Source organism: Pelophylax lessonae (genome assembly GCF_965119305.1).
Source record: "Pelophylax lessonae genome assembly, chromosome: 8".
Taxonomy (NCBI): domain Eukaryota; kingdom Metazoa; phylum Chordata; class Amphibia; order Anura; family Ranidae; genus Pelophylax; species Pelophylax lessonae.
Window position 1 is genome coordinate 151,423,341 of NC_138775.1, and position 23,020 is coordinate 151,446,360.

The window sequence follows — 23,020 nt, forward strand, 5'->3', positions numbered from 1 at the left end:
ATCGGCCGATTGTAGGCTTGTTAGTATGATGCTTCCGACAACCAACTGTGACTTTTCGGGCGAAAAAAATCTGGTGTGCATGCTATAAAATTTGTGTTGGCCAACAAAGAACGGCCGATTGTTCCTCAGTCAGTACAGATTTCGGCAGACAAAAATCAGATGGTCAAGACTGGGCATGCTCAGAGAAGAAAAAACACACTGAAAGTCAACCATCACATTTCATCACCATGCCACCACTGGGGACACTTGAAATGATAGCTGATACTTAACGGATTCAGAGTTTGTTTGTGCCTTATGATTCAGTACACCAAATGTTCCTCTTTTTAATTGTCCCCCCCCCCCCCATAGAGTTTGTTGCATGATATTATGACATTGGTAAGCTAAATTCGGGATGGTGTACGTGGCCCTTTCATTTATTCTTTTTTTTTGTTACAGCCACATATAGAAAAATGGTTCCAAACGGATTTCTTAGTTTTGAGGATGAACAGTTTATAGAATCATCTGTTGCCAAACTAAATGCCTTGAGGAAAAGTGGCCAATTTTGTGATGTCAAACTTCAGGTAGTTGGCCTACACTTTTTTTTTTTAATAATGTTACATCATATGGAACAATAGCATAAGATGTCATTGATCCTAGTGCTGTGAATGAAAAGCAGTCAGATTCATGCAGTTAGAACTTGAATGCTTTTTGTTGTGGGCCTCTATAGCAGCAATCTGTTCTCCCAAGGCAATCTTCAAGACTAGGATTTGGTTCACTCCCGTTGAAACTGGACAGTAAACACAGTAAACACAAGATTAACATTTTTGATTAGCATTCCTTGCATTAGGGTAAAAAATGTTTGGGCATCAGTAATATTCCCCACCGACAACTAACTTATAAATCAATGCATAGGTTTTAAGAGTTTAACTAAACCTTTACTCAAAAGTGATGCCAATAACTGTCTCCCTGTTCTGACCAATGAAGGTTTGAGAAAAGTAAATGATTGCACAATTGAAGTTGTTGCCCATAGGCAACCAAATGAATTTCTTGATTCTTCCCAAAAAGCTAGTTGGCTGCTTTTTAAAAAAATGTCTTTCTTCTGTTTTTAACATCAGCCCTTTTAGTTAAATTGCACAATTTCATAGGGGCTCTTTCATACAGACGGACCGTTCAGATCCGCCTGTCCGTTTTTTTTTTTTTTTTTGGCGGATCTGAACGGTCCCCCCCCCCCCCCCCCCCAGACATCCCTATGGGGCATCGGATGTCAGCGGAGACATGTCCGCTGACATCCGATCCGTCAAATCTGGACGGATGGAAACCCTATTTTCCATCCGTCCAGTGGATCACATGAGAACGAACCAATGGTTGTTCCCATCCGATTCCCCCATAGAGATGTATGGGGAACTGACACCTGTGTCTCCGCACACAGCACGGAGAACAACTGTCATCCTCCTGCTCAGCGGGGGATCGGCGGATTGATCCCCCGCTGAGATAAACTGAGTCCGTTCGACAGACGGACGGTGTGAAAGGGGCCTAAAACTAAAAAATACATTTTCATTACTAAAAAAGGTAGATTATCACATGCAGGGTAATTTTGGGACTAAATATGTGGTATCATCTCTTTTAGACCCCATTCACACTTGTGAATGAGACCATTACTGATTGCATCCAACTGACCCAGCAAGGGTTCCCTGCAGTTAGCTGCATGCGGCAACCCCAATAAAAGCTACGGGAGGCTGACAGCTCCCGCAGCTAATCATGGCTGCTCACGTATTATCGCTCATGGAGCAATTACCTGCAGTGAACAACCCTGGACACAGATGGTCTGTGTCTAATGCCCCATACACACGTGCAGATTATCTGCAGACTTTTGTCTGCAGACTTACCTTTTCTATGTAGTGCAAGGGCCTGCCGGATTGCATACAAATTGAAAGTGTTTAGGTTTGACCTCATATTATATGGTTTTGGTAAGTCTGCAGATAATCTGCATGTGTGTATGGGGCATTAGACCAATCATCACAGGTAATCACTCCATCTGACTAGCTGCAGAAGCTGCCGGCCTCCAATTGCTGGCTACCACCTGCATGTAATCGGTAATGACCTTATTCACAAGTGTGAATGGGGCTTTAGGACTCTCACACTGGCAAGATTTAAAAATGAGTTGTAAGTGTTCAAAATATGCATTTTCTAATGCTTTTCTATTTACCTTTTCAAGGTTTGTGGCCATGAACTGTTGGCACACAGGGCAGTTCTTGCATGCTGTAGTCCTTACTTGTTTGAAATTTTCAATAATGACAATGAGTCTCATGGAATATCTCATGTTAAGTTTGATGACTTGAATCCAGAAGCAGTAGAAGTTCTTTTAAACTATGCATACACTTCACAGTAAGTTATCTATTTGCTTTATCTGTTTATGAAATAAAGTACTGGAAAGGAAAAGTTTTATATAGTAGTGTTTTGTCAATCTGTATCAGAGGGAGCCATGAGGCTGGGTTCACACTTATCCGAGTTTAATGTGAACCCAGCCTAGAATTTAGGAATTCATGAATGTTTTATATGTAAACCTAAATGCACAGATAAGTCTGGTGTTTGGCATAATATTAATTGTTTAAGCGGTAGTAAACTCTGTTAAAAAAAAAAAAAAAATTCCTCCTGCAAGGCAAAGGTATAATGTGCTAGTATGCATTGCATACTTGCACATTATGTGAAACTTACCTTAAAACGAAGCCCTCCAGCGGTGCTCTCTCACCACTTTCAAGGATTCCATCTTTACCCAGTCTTGCTTCTGGGTTCGCAGTCTAAGGTCCTTTTTGAATGAACCTATGCATGCACACTGGGAATCGCTGTTTACTGCACAGGGCTCTGAAGGAACAGCACAGGCATCATTGTGATGTCACCAATGGTTTCACAAGTAAATATCTCCTAAACTATCCCGCTTGATTTAAATCCTGTAATGCATGACACTAGGCTTCAGCTGAAGGCGTGGGAGTCCCTACCACTATCTTTACTGTGGCGGATTAATTTACTTAAAATGGAAATACTTCCTAAGTTTACTTTTTCGGTCACTCCCCTTATTGGATTCCAAAATCTTTCTTTACCCGACTGAATCAAATTTTTTTTCTACTTTTCTTTGAGGCTCTCGCTCCCCGAGATAAAAATTGACCACACTTATGAGACCCTCTTCACAGGGGGGCTTGGCCCTTCCTGACTGACATAAGTATTTCTTGCCCACCCAATTAGTTACAGCTGCCTCTGGATCCTACCAACTCCTCATGTATGCTTGAGGCGGTTATTGTTGGATACCTTGGGGCCCTACAAGCTCTTATAATCGGTGGCCCCAAGGCTCCATATGCTTTAACCTCATTTATGCTAACAACTATCAGAGCCTAGAGAGCGGTTTTGGCTTGCAAAAAATACCCTGACACAGCAGTGTCGCCTAATGCACCCCTCTGGAGGAATCCCTCATTGCTTTACTTTTTCATGTTACCATTCCTGGTTGTGTAGGTCAAATACAAAATTAAATGCATCTCCATAATTGTGTATCAGGGATCCTTACGACGCATAGCCGTCTATCTGCAAACTTTAATGTACCACCCCACTCACAATTTTAGCTATAGGCAACTCTCCCACGGCTTCAAAAGCCAATTCCCATGTGCCTCTCTCAGGTTAATTCACAATCAGAACTTAAACAGGTACTCAGGAAAGATTGCACTGAAAAACCCACTTCCCACTTTTATGCCCATCTGGTGTTGGTTTCTCTGCGCCCCCCTTGGAATCCATAAGGTCTAAGTGGTTGAGAGATGTACCGCATTTGGTTAATAATTAATGGGACAATATGTGATCTCCCATTTAGGATGCCAGTTTTCCTGCTTGACAGATTAATCCAGTTAAAAATAATGCATAAAGCCTATTTTACCCCATATATACTGCACATAATAAACCCATTCCACCCCTCAGAGTGCTTGAGATGTAGCAATCCGAGGTTGATTTCTTTCACATCTTCTAGTCATGACCTAGTTTTGGGGGGTTAGGTTTAGAATTAACGACTGTCTTTAACACCTTCACATCGACCCTGATCCTACAAGCCATCGAAATGTGTTTATTAAGCCTCACTGACAATCTTAGGGCTCTTTCACACGGGCGTTCCGATCAGATCCGCCTGTCAGTTTTTTTAGGCGGATCTGATCTGATGCCCCATTCAGCCCTATGGAGCAGCGGATGTCAGTGGTGACATGTCCGCTGACACCCGCTGCCATCCGCATCCGATCCTGTCCGTGAAATCCGGATGGATGGAAACCCTATTTTCTATCTGTCCAGGGGATCGGATGAGAGCTGACAGGCGGTCCGCTCTCATCTGATTCCCCATAGAGAGCAGTGGGGCTCCGACACCTCCCTCTCCGCACACAGTGCGGAGACGGAGCTGTCATCCGCCGGCTCAGCGGGGATCGGCGGATCGATCCCCGCTGAGCAGAGCACGGTCTGCAACGGAATGCGGACCATGTGAAAGAGCCCTTATTCAGACTAGGACGGAAAAAATCCTAGTCAACCTCCTCCTCCTCCTCCTCCTCCTCCTCCTCCTCCTCCTCCTCCTCCTCCTCCCTCCTTTCCTCCTCCTCCTCCCTCCTTTCCTCCTCCTCCTCCCTCCTTTCCTCCTCCTCCTCCACCCTCCTTTCCTCCTCCTCCTCCACCCTCCTTTCCTCCTCCTCCTCCTCCCTCCTTTCCTCCTCCTCCTTTTTTCCTCCTCCTCCTCCTCCCTCCTTTCCTCCTCCTCCTCCTCCTCCCTCCTTTCCTCCTCCTCCTCCTCCTTTTTTCCTTTTTTTCCTTCTTTTTTTCCTTCTTTTTTCATCACCTTGCATTGAAAGAAGCGGGCTCCTCCTATCTTTTTGGAAACAATTGAATACTAATAACTTTCCACTTTATAAAGATACCTACGCAAATAGAGGTTGTCCTGCCAAATGTGGAAGGTGTGCTCCAAATGGTTAGCAGACCGCACATAACCCTTAACAAATGATCGATGGATGTCTCTTTGCAATTTAAGACATTTGTGAGGAATGGTGTCCGCTTTTCTCTCATATCCATTGTCACCTGACGGTGAAATTTACGTCCCCCCACTGTCAATCTGGTGTTGCTCTTAAATGGCTGGTTATGTATTATTTGTACTGCAACATTATCCCGTGCGTGGGCAACACACGAACCATCTTTGTCTTGTTTTTCGTGTCATTTTTTTGTTGTACCAGTTTTGTACATTGCAAATTCAATAAAGATTTAAAAAAAAAAATAAATCTAAACAGTGCTCCTTTAGGAGATATTTACAGTACCTTTTTGGGTAAGCCTTTTTGTAAGCTTACCTGTAGGTAAAACAAAAATGGACTTAGCTACCACTTTAAAGACTAAATCTGTAGAGCTGCTCCTATAGATATAGATTGGGCTACCAGAGACCTTTTACAGTCCTGGCCAAATCTGACAGTAGGTGCTATAGTTTGAAGACCAGATACTTGCAATGCAATAAATAAGCTTGACCTCAGAATTTCTTAACCCCTTCATGACCCAAGTCAAAACAAACCTTAACCACTTGCCGACCGCCGCACGACTATCTACGTCGGCGGTCAGCCCCTCACAGGCAAACTAACGTAGGGCTACGTTGCTTGCTTGTGAGGGTCTAGGGAGCGAGCGCGCGCCCCCCGGGGCGCGCTCCCGCTCCCGCGTGGTCACGGACCCCCCCGCGCGTGTGACCAGCGGACCCGATGTCCGCCGGTCACTCGGCGATCGGCGGGGGAGAGGGAGAATGTCAGGCAGCTTGTGTAAACAAACTGCCTGTCATTCTCTTCGCTGCAAAGACACTGATAAAACGGATCTGGTATGTAGATCCGTTGATCAGTGTCTTTACAGCTAGAGCCACAGCCAATCACAGTAGAAACCACGCCCCTAGGGACACACACAGCCCCTCCCTTCCAAATAAAGTTAACCCCTTCACTACCAGTGTATTTTTACAGTAACAGTGCATATATATAGCACTGATTACTGTAGAAATGTCACTGGTAACCCCAAAAGTGTCAAAAATGTCAGTCAAGGGTCCGATCTGTCCGCCGCAATGTCGCAGTACCACAAAAAAAATCGCAGATCGCCGCCATTACGCGTTAAAAAAAAAAACAACAAAAATGACAAAAATCTTTCCCTTTGTTAGTAAACGCGATAACTTTTGCGCAAACCAATCAAAATACGCTTTTTGCGATTTTTTTTTACCAAACATAGGTAGCATAAAATAAATTGGCCGAAAATTTTTAAAAATTTTGATTTTTACATTTTTTTTGGGGGGAATTTCATATAAAAAAATGTGAAAAATATTGCTATTTTTGCAAAATTGACGCTCTTTTTTTGTTTATAGCGCGTGATCAAAAAATCGCACAGGTGATCAAATACCACCAAAAGAAAGCTCTGTTTGTGGGAAAAAAAGGACGTCAAATTCGTTTAGGTACAGCGTCGCACGACCGCGCAACTGTGCGTTAAATTCACGCAGTGCCGAATCGCAAAATACCCCCTGGTCGGAATGGGGGTAAAATCTTCCGGGGCTTAAGTGGTTAATGCCCAAGCCCAATTTTGCAACATGGGTTAGTATAACTGTACATATCATTGCAACTACTTACTATATCCAGGGGGATTATACCTTCTGTTATACCTATTCCCCTGGGTACCGATTGCTAGTAGCGAGACCCAGGGCTGTTGCCTACAGTCCGGTCTCAGTGCTTGGAGCGCATGATGGAGTGTGTCACCAGCACAAACAGTGGAACACCCATATGCTGCACCCAACATTAAAACCTATTTGCTGGACGCTGCATGTATGTTACGTGGTCGTGAAGGGGTTACTTAGGAACTTGTTCACTACGTTGCCAATGTAAGTAAAAACAAAGAATTGTTTGCAGTTACTTGCATTATAGGAGAGTGCTGGCCCTAGTGAGTTCTGGTCATGTGTCCCTTCCCTTGATAGACTCTTTCTAGGTGTTCAAATCCTTTCAGTATTCTTTGCATCCAGAATTTGAAAAAAGAGAATCCAACACATACAGACCTGATCCAATGCAATTCTAACTAGCTATAAGGTTATGTTTACCTTTTACTGTATGTAGGGTGTAACCTGTTACTATAAAGCATACCCCATGAAATATAGTGTGCTCCTACTTTTATCTTTGACTTAGTATGTTTTTTTTTTTTTTTTAATTCCAAAAGTCCTGTCTGCTTCATTTCTTATGTATTACATAGCAAACATTAATTTAACAAACTTTACCATTCATTGTTGTACTGTAAATTCACTTTTATTTTCTTCTTATAGGCTGAAAGCTGAGACGGAGTTGGTAAAAGATGTTTACTCTGCAGCAAAAAAGCTTAAAATTGATCGTGTAAAACAGGTAGGGTTTCCAAGGATGTTGGGCAGTGATTTTTGTTTATAAGAGAAAGAAAAGGAGGCGCGACACCTAGTGCATTACCCGTGGTCACTGTATAAAATGTTTTATTAAAATGCCAAATGCATACTCACAGACGAGAAGAATATAAAATTGCATTAAAAGATTCCACCACAGATGGAATGGAACACGTCCTTGTAGATGAGACCGCTCTGATGAAGGGAGCTTGACTCCCGAAACCCGTTAGCGGTCTCATCTACATGGGCGTGTTCCATTTCATCTGTGGTGGAATCTTTTCATGCAATTTTATATTCTTCTCGTCTGTGAGTATGCATTTGGCATTTTAATAAAACATTTTATACAGTGACCACGGGTAATGCACTAGGTGTTGCGCCTCCTTTTCTTTCTCTTATGTATCTCAGTTGGAGTTCTTCCCTTTCGGAGTGAGCGCTTAGCTGAATTGATTGTAGTGATTTTTGTTTGTTGCAAAGTAAGGCAAGGTTTGGACAGACAGACCTATATTAATTTTCAGAATTGTGGCCCAGTGTTTCTTGTCTAAATTGGAAGTGCTGACTTCACCCTCTTCTTCTTCTTCTGTCCATGGTAACTTTTTACTTCTGACAGATATCAGTGACAGCTGAGGAAAGGGGCCGGTATCATTGGATGGTATTGTTTTTAAAGTTCATATCCAGTTAAACTTCTTCCTTCTTTTTTTTTTTTTTTTTTTTTTTTTAATACATGGAACAGCTGAAAAGTTACAACTGCAATTAATATAAGACTTTGCTGTCACTGAAGCACATCTAGTAATGACTAAGTCACTCTGCACATAATACAAAGGTTTATTTCTGCATAAATGTAATTAATTTTTCTTTTTAAAGGTGTGTGGTGAATATTTATTATCCAAGATTGATGTAAAGAGCTGCATCTCATACCGTAACTTTGCCAATGCAATGGGAGATTGGCGTCTTTTAAGCAAAATAGACATGTACATTCAGGAGCATCTTCTTGAAATTTCTGAACAAGATGATTTTCTTAAGCTACCTCGACTTAAAGTAAGTACATATGTTTTCCTGCTTAAAAAGAAAAATGCTCTGAACTGCTGTAGTTGAAAAAAAATAGGAAAGTAATTTAGTCCACATAGGTGCATTCTAGCATTTTCCAAGGATAGTCTACAATTTAGGGATAGGCCGATATGGTTTTTTCAGGGCCGATACTGATATTTTGGTCACAATGTATCGGCCAATATTTTGTACGTTTAAAGTTTTGAAAAATAAAGACCATTTTTGATGCAAACCTGGTACTGAACATGTTAATTTTTGTTTAATGGCAGGCTTGCTGGCACCCTGTGGTGGGTGGGTGGCTGGCTGGCACCCTGTGGTGGCAGGCTTGCTGGCACCCTGTGGTGGGTGGCTGGCTGGCTGGCACCCTTTCTTTGGGTGGCTGGCACCCTGTCTGTGGGTGGCTGGCTGGCACAGGGCTGCTGTGGGTGGATGTATGGCTGTGATGCACTCCAGCGAGACTAGTCTCTACTCCAGACGAGGCTGTCCAAGGCGAGGGAGGCAGCCTAAGGAGGCAGAATGACGTCACAAAAATATCGGCCAGTTCCGGGGCCGATACCGATTATATCGGGAAAAGTTGATATCGGCTTTGCCGCTTATCGTTTGATCCCTACTACAATTTCTAAGTAATGAAAACAATGTACAGGTTTAATCACTTCAGCTCCGGAAGGTTTTACCCCCTTATAATGACCAAGCCATTTTTTGCGATACGGCACTGCATTGCTTTAACTGACTATTGCACGGTCATGCAGTGTTGTACCCAAATAAAATTGATGTCCTTTTCCCACAAATAGAGTTTTCTTTTGATGGTATTTGATCACCTCTGTGGTTTCTGTGAGATCTACAATCAAGGACTGGGCGACGGACTGGATAATCTAGATCCAGAGGGTCCCCCCAGTCTGGCCAGGGAGCGTGTGCAGATCGCACTTACAGATTGGTGGCCTTGTTTGTGTAGCCTCGGCGGCCAATTTCTTATGGTTTCCCATTGAAAATAGCGGCAGCCATGTTTTTGGAGCCGAATGGGCCATGAATCGGCAGAGGGAGCCCCTCCTCGGCCTCTAGTGCTGATCCCTGGATATTCCTCTTCCTGGTCACCGCATGGTGTGCAGTTAGTTCGGTACTGTGAGTACTTGACCGTTGGTGGTGAGTCTGTCGGGTTCTCTCTCCCTCTGCTGTTGCAGTGGTAGTGCTCTGTGTTAGGCCTTGTGGTGCCACCAGCGGAGTGGGGTGTCCCTTGCAGTGTTCTACACTTTTTTTTTTTTTTTTTTTGTGGGTTTCCCTCTCCATTAATGGAGTCCCTGAAGCATATTTCATCACCTGATCCCCCTCTGAGGCTGTTGGGCCCTCCGGGTCCCAACAACTGACTGCACTGATGGCGGTCCTGGAGTCATTGCTGTCCAAGGTAGTTTTCGTCCTGGGCAAACGGGCTAGCAAAAAGTGTCCCCCGCCTTCACCTGCTTTCTCTGTCTCATCAGATCCAGAATCTAATTTCGCAGCCATGGATGTGAGGCACCCTTCGGAGTCTGCCTCCAAGCACCCTGCATGCTAAAATAGTGAGGATGATTCTTCTGCTTCTCTAGCCGCGCATTAAAGGGGGTAGTGGATGTGCTGATTGTATCAGTGTGGGAAACCTTAAAGATGGAGGATGCGACTAACGCAGCATCAGAGGCGCAAGTCTCCTTTGGCACCCACAGGTCCTCCAAAGTGGCAAAGGTGTTCCCCCTTTCCCACCTTCTTTGACAATATTGTCACAAAACAGTGGGGGTGCCCGAAACGCAACATTGCAATCCCTAAGCGTTTTGCAATCTGGTACTCCTATTAGTATTCCCTCCTTAAAAAATAGACGGTTCCTCCTGTAGTAGACTCCCCAGTTTCCAGCAAAAGGGGGGATACCCACGCGCTCTCAAACAAAACAAAGTTCACGAGAAAAGCTGCAAACACCAAATTTAGACAAATTCCCAAGTCAGACAATGTAAAAAAGAGAAGAAAGGTGCTGCGCTATTCTAGCACAGACAAATAATAGTACTGAAGCGAAGTGCAAAGTACAAATTTAAATCCAAATAATCAACACTAAATTAATAAAATATTCCAATATAGAATAAATAGGCGTTTTAGTAACCAGATAATAGTGTATAAAGTGCCAAGGGTGCACAAATATCTGAATATAAATAAGCAGGGCCGCAGAAAAAAAAAAAAAGTGTTAAATACCAAAACAGCAAAAACAATTGTAAATCTTCTGTTAACATAATGGGTCAAGAATGTAGCAGATAGCTAATTAGGGTGGACATAAATTCTATATAGGCGATGATGAGTGACCATGCAATATAAGAACCTAAAAATGTCAGAAATTCAATACAAAAAACAGCGTAAACCACGGGCTCCTATTACGCCTATTTATTCCATTTATTCAATAATTCTATATTGGAATATTTTATTAATTGTTGATTATTTAAATTTGTACTTTGCACTTAGCTTCAGCACTATTATTTATTTGTCTATGCTAGAATAGCACAGCACCTTTCTTCTCTTTTTTTCCCCAGTTTCCAGGTTGAGAAAAAGCCACCGTAATCCCGGTTAAAGAGTCCCTGGTCTTCTCAAATCCGGCTGATAGGTCGGAGGTCTTGACCAACCATATGTCCACTGTGGCTGGTTTGGCACTTAGGTCGGTATTTACTATTGCCCTGGTGTCACAAGCTATGACATAAGGTGCTTTTCCACTGCATGGAACTGAACTGTTCGGCTCGCTTTGGCGCTTTTCCACCGCATGGAACCGAACGGTATGGCTTGCTTAAACAGTACCACCTCGGTTGTGGTTCCAAGAGGGCCGTACCGGTACCATATCCCACAATCCTTTGCATGCAGAATTGAGTTGGTCCAAGCGCTGCAGTTTGTCTGTAATGCCTCTTTGAATGCGTCTCCCTTGTTCTCTCTTGACTGTCTCTCAGCGGTAGTCCTGCGGCACATTATCTGGCTGAAATGCTGGTCTGCGGACCAATCTTCTAAGAAGGCCTTATCCAATCTTCCATTTGTGGGGGATTGCCTGTTTGGAGCTTCACAGGCCACCCTCCCATTCCATATTTTATTCTCAATTACTTGCTACAAACCTGAAGACTCACAAAGTGGGGTAGGGTTGGATGCTTGGGAGGAAGGGAGAGAGCATGTCCTCCAATGAATATTCTTCCTGTGTCTTGTACTGTACTCCCAAGATATAGATCTACTTTATAGGCAAGTCAAAATTCCTCTATATTCCTCTATCCTCTATACTCTTAGAGGGATGCAGCTCCCCGCCCTCATATACTATCGTGCTCTTTGGACTGCTTGTAATAATCCTAGGATTGCCTGGTGTTGGAAAGGCGAGAGCAACCAGGATGCACGCTAGGCGCAGTGGATTAAGACAAGATCACTTTATATGAGGATATGCTTTGTTCATTTTTCCTATAAAAGGTTTACAACCACTTTCAAGATACATATTTGAATCAATTTTTTTTAGGCTAGGGTTTAGTGTCACTTTTAATATTTTGTTTCTTGCGGCACTTTGGAGGACACGGGTCCTTGCTCTTGCCAATCTTGCATTTGATTGCTACAAACCGAGGCATGTAAGGAGTAGTATTCTGGGCTGGCTTACAGATTTTTTTTTTTTTTTTTTTTTTTTCTTCGTGTCTAATCCTCATTAAGACGGCAGTTTAACCCCACAGTATTCCCATGTCCCTTTTTCTGGACACATGTACTTAACGGCGACTGTTTTATGCTGTAGTGGTAAACACCCATAAACAGTATACAAATTAAAGGGATTGTAAAGGTAGAAGGTTTTTTTTAACTTTAAGATAAAAAAAAAAAACTGTGTGCAGCAGTTCCCCTAATACTTACCTGGGCCCATCTTTTTATCCAGCGATGTTGCAGGAATGTCTAAGCTGCCTAGGGCTCCCCTCCTCATTGGCTGAGACAGCAGCGCGTCACTATTGGCTCCTGCTGCTGTCAGTCAAAATCATTTAGCCAATAAGGAGAGAAAGGGAGCGGGGGTGGGTCGCAGCTCCATGTCTGAATGGACACAGGGAGCTGTGACTCGAGGGACCCGAGAATAAGAGGATCTGGGCTGCTTTGTACAAAACCAACTACACAGAGCAGGTGAGTATAGCATGTTTGTTTTTTGTTTTTTTATTTTTTTTTAACGAGAATTTACAATCGTGCTAAGTGCTTTCATTTCAAAAAATTGGACTAAGCCATAAACCTAATTTATAGAATACCTTTATATTTTAGGATGCTATCTTTTTTTATGTTTTTCTAGCCATGCCTAAATTGAAATAGAATGTTCACATATGTAAAGCGTACCTCCTAACGAAAAAAAAACATTTTTTTTTTTCTCTTTTTAAGTTGGAAATAATGCTAGAAGAAAATGTCTCCCTTCCAAATAATGGGAAGTTGTACACAAAGGTAATCAGCTGGGTTCAGCGCAGTATATGGGAACATGGAGAAAGCTTGGAGACTCTGATGGATGAGGTTAGTGTTTCGAAGGAATAATATGGTCAAGTAGCAGAAAAAAAACTAATTCATATTGTCCTTTTATAATAATCAGAGCCCAAAATAAAGAATTTCTGTTTTCAGTTGAAATCTGGTAGGTTTAAAGGTGAGATTAATTCTTATTTCCCCATAAATATTTTAATCTTTTTTTTTTTTTTCCCCAGTTTTTGTAAGTGCTAAGGAATGTTTATTTTCTTGTCTTGAAAATCACTACAGTCACTCTTTTCTTTTCAGGTTTATGCTTCAAATTACCGTTTTACGATGAAGCCTAACAGTTTTTCCTCCCCGTTGATTATCTTTCCGTAGGTTATTTTACAAAAGTAGGATTCCTGAAACTGAAGAACAATGAAGATACCTCAAGGTTAATTGAATCGTAATGAAGCACCAGTCTGCCCTAGCCTTCTAAGAAAATCCGCTGTGGGCAGAGAACCATGATGATGATTTAACAGTATTTGCTCCTTTTACAGGATCTGTGTGCTTTGTACCATCTAAACATTATCATTGGGATTGCTTTAAAAAACAAAGTCTTAGACTTCATTCTAAATTCACTCTTTACAAATTTTTTAAGGGTTTATTATGTTTTAAAAATCTTGCATAAGACACATTCAATATTTTAGTATTATAAATCTGCTTTCTTTCATTGCAAAAGCAAGATTTAAAATCATGTCTCCATGATTAAGAACCCATTCTCAGCTAAAATTACATGTATATCGGGCTTCGTGGTCATGTCTCGAAACCTATAAACTGAGGAAAGAGGGCTAAACTTAAAGGAAGCTCAAGTAGATACTTATAGAAAATAATAATTTTTGAGCCTTTAGGGATTTTCTGCATGAATGGTTTTTAAATTGATCAGGTCTTCATCTACATCAGGCATGTCCAACCTGCGGCCCAGAACCGCAGGCAATGCGGCCCACTGTCCCCTGACCATTTTTATTTTTTGCTAGGGAGGAAGGAAGTTGGGTCGGGGGCACGGCCACCGTGGCTTCCAACTAACTGTAGGCAGAGGCTGCCTCGGAAGGGATCATCCTCTAGTTGTGTTAAATTAGTGCTGGGGGGGGTGGGGGGCGTTTTATTACTTATATACCTTAACTATAGTATATATTTTATATGCGGCCCAAGAAAATTTCTCTACAGTCAATGTGGCTCAGAGAAGCCAAAAGGTTGGACACCCATGATCTACATCATAATAAATTAAGCCAATCTTGTCAAAAATGAAGATGTGTGCGCATCTTTTAGATGACACATTGAAAATACCATTTAGGTCTGTTTTTTCAGTGAAAGACATCTTAAAATGATATACTGTATGAACCTTGAGCTACAGGAACTATTTTAGCATGGAGTTAACTGCTAATGAGAAATGTTATTTTAGGGGGAAAAAAACAAGGTGCACATAGCATTAATATCATCAGTAATCTGGATTTTTTAAGCCAATAATTTATTAAACCTATCCCCGTGAAAAATAAATGCATTTAGCCATTAGAGCTTAATTTTTAAAGGCTTGTTCTAGCCAAACGTGGGCTGATTATATATCCCAAGTGTGAAAGCAGTTATTGAGGGCTATAAAATGGGATATCTCTTCAAATTGTTCAGCTTACATGCATTTTGTGCAAGATCATTTTAAAGTAATAGTATCACTAAAGATAATTTAGGGTACAAGGCAATTCTAGTGTAAATCTGCAGCTATTGCAGGCAAACTGAAGCAAATGGCCAATATCTGAAAATTGCACAAGGTTACAGATGCCAGCAATGACATTGTGCTCTGTATGATTATTTTGATAAGGAATTTACATAGTTGGCAGTCTTCAATGTTATCTAAAGATGAACTTATTTTTTAAACCAATCATACAGATATACAAAAAAATTCTAAGGGTTCACAAACTTGCAGAACTGTACATATGCCAAAGATTCCACAGACATTACATATTAAAAAAAAAAAAAGAAAGGCCTTGTGTTATTACCAGAATGAGGGCAATACACAGGATTAAATAAATATTTTCAGAAATGTGTTTGCACTGATCACTGAGAATTCATGGTTTAACCATGATATGCTTTATATACAAATTAAAGTGTTACTAACCCACAACATTAAAATCAGTCTGTATATAAAGTAAAGCATGCTTATCATACTCCCTGTGGAACCTAAGGGGTTAATCCTCCACATTGTGTAAAAAGGCTCTTTGATCCTGTCTTCTCTGATCCTCACCTTCTGCTGTCCCCAAATCATCTCCTGATAGCACAGAGCTTTGGGAGCAAGTTGCACATGCTCAATTTGGTGTGTATTGCTAGAGAGTTTTTTTTTTTTTCTTGGGAGGGTGCATGTGATCAGCACGGGGCCAATCAGCACTGTCCAGACAGAGAGGGTCAGGGGTCCTGCAGCCTTTTAGGACAATCAGGGGAGAATGAAAACTCCTATAAGCTTTAACCAGACACTCATAGAAGTCACAAAACTGCTATATACTGCTGATGAGAAAAGGTACTAAAACTATTGCATTTCCATGCTCTATGTACTGTGGGAGACCAGATATAGTGAATGCAGAGTCCTGGGTTTAGTAACACTTTAAGGATTTCATTGAGCCCTATCTTTAATTTTTATTTTTTTAAATGGGCTAAATACAGTTGCAAGGAATTTGTATCTTGGTGATCTGATAAGCCTATTTATCTTGTGGTTTACTGTGTTTCTGGCCACTTAATACATTACACAAGGTTGGCCTTTTAATGCGTGATTTTTTTTTTTTTTTAAATTGTATGGTTTTATACAGAATATTTCATGGGGCCTCACTGGACTTAAATATAATTTTATATTTACGGGGTGTAAAGTCTGTGGAATCCTTGGTATTTTCTATGCATTTTATGTCCTCCACCTTGAGCTTGCTTTATTTTCCTTTCCTTCTGTTTGGAACTACTTGTGTAATGCCTCGTACACACGTACCGATCGTCGGCCGAACGATCGGCCGTCTTTTGTCCGAGGGCTGTCTTGTCTGTTGAAAAGTGCAAAAGACTGCACACAAATTTTGTCGGCCAACAACAGCCGACTGCAGAAGTGATGTCATGTGATGGTTAACTTTCCTTGTCTTTTTTTTCTTTTCTGAGCATGCCCAGTCTTGCTAATCTGCTGTCTGTCGGCCGAATTCTGTACTGACTGGCGAACAATCGGCCGTTCTGGTGTTGACCAACAAAAATTTTAATGCTTGCACGACAGATTCTGTTCGGCCGAAAATGCGCTGTCGGAAGCATCATACTAACAAGCCTACAATCGGCCGTCGGCCGAATCTTTACGGCCGACAATCGGTACGTGTGTACGGGGCATAAGAGTACAGTGGAAAGCCATCTCAAACTCTCTTGATCTCATTGAGTGGACATTTTACATTTGTCCCATGTAAGTTGTCAGATGGTTGGAGTAAATTTATTTTCTAATACAACTAAACCTAGCAGTGGGTTTGTCTGACTGAAATTTTTTGTGGCTGCAATAAATGTTTAAGCCCATTTCACAACATTCCAAACCATTTCTTCTTCTGCTGCAGTCTTTGCCTTTTAGATGCAGATAAATAACTTGTTAAGCTTGTAGTCAAAACTTAAAAACCTTTTGTAAAAATTTTGTATGTGTGTTTTATATTTTCCCCAATCTTGTATATCTTGACGATTTATGTGTCGCTCTATAATTTTCATCTTTTTATGCACCAGTAAACAAGCTTTGTCTCTTATGGGGGATCATGTGCTTTTGATTTTAGATAAATGATTGCACATTGGTCTCCATTTTGCTTGCAGACAACCCTTTTAGTGCTGGCTGTATAATTATGATTTTAGAAGCCCGGGGCTTCATTCATTTGTATAATTCTTGCATTTGTGTATACTGTGTGTGTATATTTTATTGCGTCTGTTCTGCACAATTTCCACTTGAATGTGACCTAACAGTGGCACCTCTTCAGCTGTCTCCTACTTTCTGGATAAGGACGATTTTGATACGAAGACTCCCTTAGTGTTTAGAAGAATTGATGCCGTACAGTAGTTTTAACCTCCAAAATGGAAACTAAATATGCTTTGAAGATAACCAGTTGGAGTTTCTGAAGAATTAGTTTTATGGGGCTAGTATCCATATGGCTATTTGTTCACTCTCTTACAGGTACAGACGTTGTATTACTCCGCGGATCACAAGTTGCTTGATGGACATGTCCTGGACCAACATAATGACATATTTGCTGATGAAGAAGATGGTATACAGTTGGTTCAGGTACAACAACATTTTTCATGCTACGTGAAATATTTTTTCTAGCCTAGTAAATTTTATTAGGACTGGCAGTTCCACTATTAGCTATTTTTTGGTGCTGCTTTTGTGAAAGTCTTTAGAATGTTAAAAATTCATATCCATCAACTTCTTTGGTCCTAGTCTCCCAAATCATTGATATCAAATATACTTAGTAAAAGTTTTGTGCTTGGATATGTCTTGATATGTCTTATGGGAAAGCGCCTGTCAACGGGGACCCAAAATATAGCTAGACAAACTTCTTGGGTTGGCTTGGAATGTGTCCCTGTGACTACTTCTGCTTATTGTGCACCGACAATAATTACGGCATGTTTTGACTTTAACACCATAATCCTTTGCAATTTTTTTTTTTTTTTTAAGATCATGTAAACTGTGGGGATGCAGCAGTAGTAATAAAAGAAGCTAATGATTTAGATTTTTTTAGTAATTGAAAGTGTTTTACAAATATTTAATAAACAGAAATGGTTTTCAGAACACCAGTTAACTAAAAAACAAGAACAGCAGACATCTTCTCCTTTTTAGTTAGGCCCTTATTAAAAGCTCAGCCAAAACCCTCTGGTTCTCACTACTGATTCATCTGACCCTTGTGTTTATGCTCACTTCTGATTTCCCTTTTTGAGCCCTGTAAACATTTGGCTAAGTGAAAAGGATTCTAAGGCAGACTATACATTTTGGTTTTTATTTTTTGTTAAACCAGTTGGTTGAGCAAAAAAGTGCTGATTTCCCCCATGAACACACTTGGTGCTAATGGGGGAATCCTTCCCGCAGCGCTATTGTGTTCTCCGCAAAATACAGTGACCTGTGTTGCTGGCTGTAGCTGTGCGGCACTGATCGTTCAAGAAAAACCTGATAGGCTGGTTGTACACAAGTTGATAAATAGATCAAATTGTGTATACCCAGCTAGACTATACATGAACTGAAATTTAACCCAGCCCCTGCTGAAGCTGATAAATTTTGATCCATGTGTGGCCGGCTTAAAGATTTACCTGCTGGTTAAAAAGTATGCTGTATTTTAAATTTTTTTTACTAAAAAGACAATATCCTAAACTTTTTTTAGTCCTGGTCACAATTGTGGCTGGATCTAAGGGGGTGCTGGGGAGGACTGCAAACCCCCCGACCAACCCTGCTTCACCCTGGATGCTCTTACTTGGCTGCTGAGCTCTCTTATCCCAGCACAGCACACAGCACTTCCTCTCCACCCTACACAGCTGAGATCACAATCTGCACAGTGTTTAACTGGCTACTGCAGCTACAATGCCATTCTGACCAGGGTTTTCACAGATCAAAACTGCAACATAGCATCCCAGCTATACACTGCAGATTGTGGCTGTGTGTAAAGGCATGTAATCTCAGCTGTGTGCTGTGTTGGGATGGGAAAGGAGCTCTGCCAAGTGTCCTGCCTGAGGCCGATGACCGTAGTCCTTTGCCCTAATTACCTCCTTCATACTTCCCTACCAATTCATGTACAATCCCTTGCTGTCCTTCCATCCTTTGCCCTGGTGATTCCTTGTACACTGCCCTGCTGATCCCTGTACACTTGCATTAAAGAAAATAGCCCAAGTACAGTGCCCTACAAACTACTGCCCCTATCCTCTTCCCTACCCCCACATCAAGAAGGCTAGATGCGGCCCTGGTCACAAAAAAGCAAAACATGTATAAAACCAATGTTACTATAGGAATGGGGTTACTACTTTTGAGCACAGAAACATATCTGGCTCTTGGTTTTTATTTTTTCCTCAATGATATTACCAGTCTAGCAGAAAAGCCCTTGCAATCCAATTATTGCATTTTCTAGATACATTAAAAAGTCACACGAACACATTTTGTGTCATTGCTAAAGGAAAATTCCAGGCATGGTATATTTTTACATAGTTACGTTGGTCTGAGCTGGGCAAATGTAACTATGTACACACCATACCTGGTTAATGCCCCTGGAAGCTGTAAATCACTGAAGTAGACACTGCTACTCCAGTGATCTCCACTTGCTTGCATGTCCTGGGCTAAGCGGTTTGCCCAATGCATTGTGAACACAGGAGGTCGAATGCTCAGCACAGGCACGATTCTGAGAATGCTTTACATTTCCTGAATTAATGCAAAGCATTTTCTGATTGTGTGGGGTGGGAATGCCACACTCTCCACCTCATTCACTCAGAATGCTGAATCAGTGTAATTTTGTAAAAATAGGATACCTAGAATACGTTTTTAACCACTTCCAGACCAGGTCTTTTCTGGCACTTTTTTTGTTTACATGTAACATTCAGTATTTTTTGCAAGAAAATAACTTAGAACCCGCATATATATATATATATATATATATATATATATATATATATATATATATATAAAATATACTATATTTATTTTATAAAGCAGAGGCTTTAGAGAATAAATTGGTGGATTTTGCAATTTCTTATGTCGCACATATTTGCGCAGCGGTTTTTCAAACACTAGTACTTTAAATATAAAAGATGATACTCCAAGTAAATAAATACCATAAATGTCATGCTTCAAAATTGCGCACGCCTGTGCGACGGTGACAAACGATGTAAATGTTACTATCCATAGGCGAAATTTTAAAAGCTTTTACAGGTAACCACTCTGATTAAAGAAGCGGTGTAGTGCTAGAAATGCTGCCTATGATCTGACGTTTGTGGCGATACCCCACATGTGTGGGACGATCACGGTTTGTGCGTGTCTGCGGAACAAATTCGTGCATTCACCTTTGTAAGGGGCTGATAGGAGCACTTTTTTTATTTTTTTTTTTTTTTTTATTACACTGTTTTATTGCTGTCACAAGGAAAGTAAACCACCTTGTTACAGCAATAGGTATGTGACAGGTGCAGTTTATGGAGAGATCTGGGGTCTATAAGAACCCAAATCCCTCCTCTGCTCTTAATCGCTTTCGATCACACCAAGATCAGTGTCTTCAGATGCTTTTGATTTTTCAAAATGGCCTCTTTTGACATTCCGGTAAACCGAAAGTGATGTCAGGTCATCGCTCCTGGGTTACCATAGCCGAGAGCTGATTAAAGCGGATCAGGAAGTGCTGGCTGTTTGCTTGAAAGCTGCAGTGGGGGGGCGGGAGGCGTAGTCCCCCCTCCTGTTGCTTGTCAAAGCAATCCCCCCCTCCTGTTGCTTGTTAAAGCAACCCAGCTAGTTAGCCGCTAGGAATGCTTTTGCAAAAGGGCCGACCGCAGGCTCTTAGGGGAAAAAAAGGTATAACCACTTAAGTCCAGTGTCGTGCCAACTAAGTGGTTAAAGCGGCGTTCCGGCCATTTTTTGTGTTTTATTAAAAGTTCGCTACAGAAAGTGTAGCTGCTGTCTTTTAGTAAACACACACTCGCCTGTCCCACGATCCAGCAATGCGGCATGTCGGGGTCAGGAGCACTTAAAGCAGGAGTGCCACTTTTGGGTGAAACTCCGCTTTAATTTCAGAAGTCCAGAAAAGTTTAAAAACTTTGGACTTTCATCACTCCTGTTTTCCTCTTTATAAATGGGGTGTAATAAGTCATTGTCTAGTCCAAACTAAGGCACATTTATGCATTCAAGTATTGCATTGTTTGACTGCATTCTGCTTCCTGCAATCTTGTGCATTTTCAGGACATGTATCATTCATAGGGTTGATTGATGCATTGTGAAATGCACAAAAAAGCACACACTAATAAATCAAACAAATGAGTTGTAAATGGGTGCTAAGGGCCTATTTGGGAAATGCTGCACAGCTCCAAGGTAGAAATCCAGTCACTTCATCTCTTTTTCTTCATTAATTATTTGATTGCTTTTACAGAAGAAATCTCCTCGTGAAAATGGCAAGCACATGAGCAGTAGCTCTTCTGGCATTCCCTCACCCTCAAGTTTTGCTGCACCAAACCCCAAACACGAATGGAAAGTTATTGCGTCAGAAAAAAAGTCGCGTAAGTAGAGTGTTGCCTGCATCATTTTTCTACATTTGTAGTTAAGCATGGAAAGGTGCATTGCTGATGAGCAATTGGCCTCTTCTAATATATAACTGTCTGCTGAAAACAGGAAGCTACAAATATTTGCAAAATGCATTTTCTTTAATGTACATCTCAGGACCCAGAGCTGCTTCATATCCATTATGATAGGGTTATGCTGCCACCCTCCGGTGAGTGAACACTGGAAAAAAGGTATTTGTGGGTTCCCTCCCCATTTGGCAAGACTTCAGTTTTTTTTTTTTTTCTTTTGCTAGTGTTTCCCTTATTTATGCTTTTCCATCACTGCAGCTTCTACCCAGTCTGCTTTACAGGATTTAAGTAGAGGGTATTCTGGTGATTCTGCTTACCCTGGTTTGGCCCAGGAGATTGTCTTATGCCAAGATTGTAAACATGGCAGCAGGTAGCCCTTCCTGTAAGGATTTTATCCTCATGTATGTTGTGGGGCACATCCTGGCAATCTGATTTCTTCAATCTGGAGTTGATCAGAGACTGGCCTTAACCACTTCCCGCCCGCCCTATAGGCAAATGACGGCGGGAATGTGGTTGTATTATCCTGACCGGACGTCATATGACGGCGGCAGGATAATACAGCTCTGCGCGCCCCCCGGGTGCGTGCAGAGCGGCGATCGGTGATGGGAGGTGTCAGTCTGACTACCTGCACCTCCGATCCAGTGTTAATTTTGGCAGCAAATTTCAATTTAGTTTTAGTCTTAGGACTAAAATGGCATTTTAGTTTTAGTCCCATTTTAGTCTTCTGCAAGTGTTTTAGTTTTAGTCCTATTTAGTCGACTAAAACTCCAGTACATTTTAGTCGACTAAAACTCATTTTAGTCATCTATAATCTAATGGGTGTAGTTCAATTGTAATTTGTAATGCATTATTTAAGCATTTCTCTACAATTTCCAAACTCATTATATACTTACTTACTGCTGGTCCTAGAGTGAAAAATCGAATATGTTATTATTTATGGTATTAAGCTTTGAGCATGCAACCAGTGTTAATTTTGGCAGCAAATTCCGATTTAGTTTTAGTTATAGTCTTTTGACTAAAATGCCATTTTAGTTTTAGTCGTACAGGCATACCCCACTTTTAAGTACACAATGGGACCAGAGCGTGTATGTAAAACGAAAATGTACTTAAAGTAAAGCAATACCTTTTTTCACTTCTCAATGCATGTAAATACACTAGCTCCATAGGAAATCTTGGTCAGCTTGATATGGCATTGCTCCCAAACCATGTGACAAGGACACCAAGCTTGGGGAGCATGTTAAGGGGATCCAGGACTATGACATAGTAGATTACCTAGGCAAGCTGGCCAGCCACAAACATGATATGTTGTAGTTCTGGGTCCCCTCTCAGTGCTCCTCAAGTTTGGTATCCCTGTCACTTATGGTTTGGGAGCAGTGCCATGTCAAGCTGACCAAGATTTCCTATAGACGCCAATGTTAAAAACCAGGAGTAGTGTCATGCCAAGCTGAACAAGCTGTGTCCTTACTCGCGAGTGTACTTAAAGTGAGTGTACTTAAAGCGGGGTATGCCTGTATTTTAGTTTTAAGACTAAAATGCTATTTTAGTTTGTCGTATTTTAGTCATCTGAATTGTTTTAGTTTTAGTCGTATTTTAGTCGACTAAAATTGTGTTAATGTAGTCGACTAAAACGTTTTAGTCAACGAAATTAACACTGCTCCGATCTCGGTAAAGAGCCTACTGACGTAGGCTCTTTACCATGTGACCAGCCGTGTCCAATCACAGCTGGTCACATAGTAAACAGGAAGAGCCGTTGATCGGCTTTCCTTAGTTCATGCCTGACAGGCATGAGTAAAGGAGCGCCGATCGGCGGCTCCCCTGACAGGG

General features: G+C 41.4%; 1 protein-coding gene across 1 annotated transcript in view; it reads left to right on the forward strand.

The window, feature by feature from the left end:
- Positions 1-440: 440 nt before the first annotated feature.
- IVNS1ABP (influenza virus NS1A binding protein) overlaps positions 441-23,020 on the forward strand; it is a 64,590-nt gene continuing 42,010 nt past the window's right edge. The window contains exons 1-7 of the mRNA XM_082265431.1: positions 441-560; positions 2,195-2,364; positions 7,304-7,379; positions 8,252-8,425; positions 12,803-12,928; positions 17,070-17,177; positions 20,998-21,124. Coding sequence (XP_082121557.1) covers positions 450-560; positions 2,195-2,364; positions 7,304-7,379; positions 8,252-8,425; positions 12,803-12,928; positions 17,070-17,177; positions 20,998-21,124 — 892 coding nt within the window. The 5' untranslated portion in view covers positions 441-449. The remainder of the gene's footprint in view (positions 561-2,194; positions 2,365-7,303; positions 7,380-8,251; positions 8,426-12,802; positions 12,929-17,069; positions 17,178-20,997; positions 21,125-23,020) is intronic.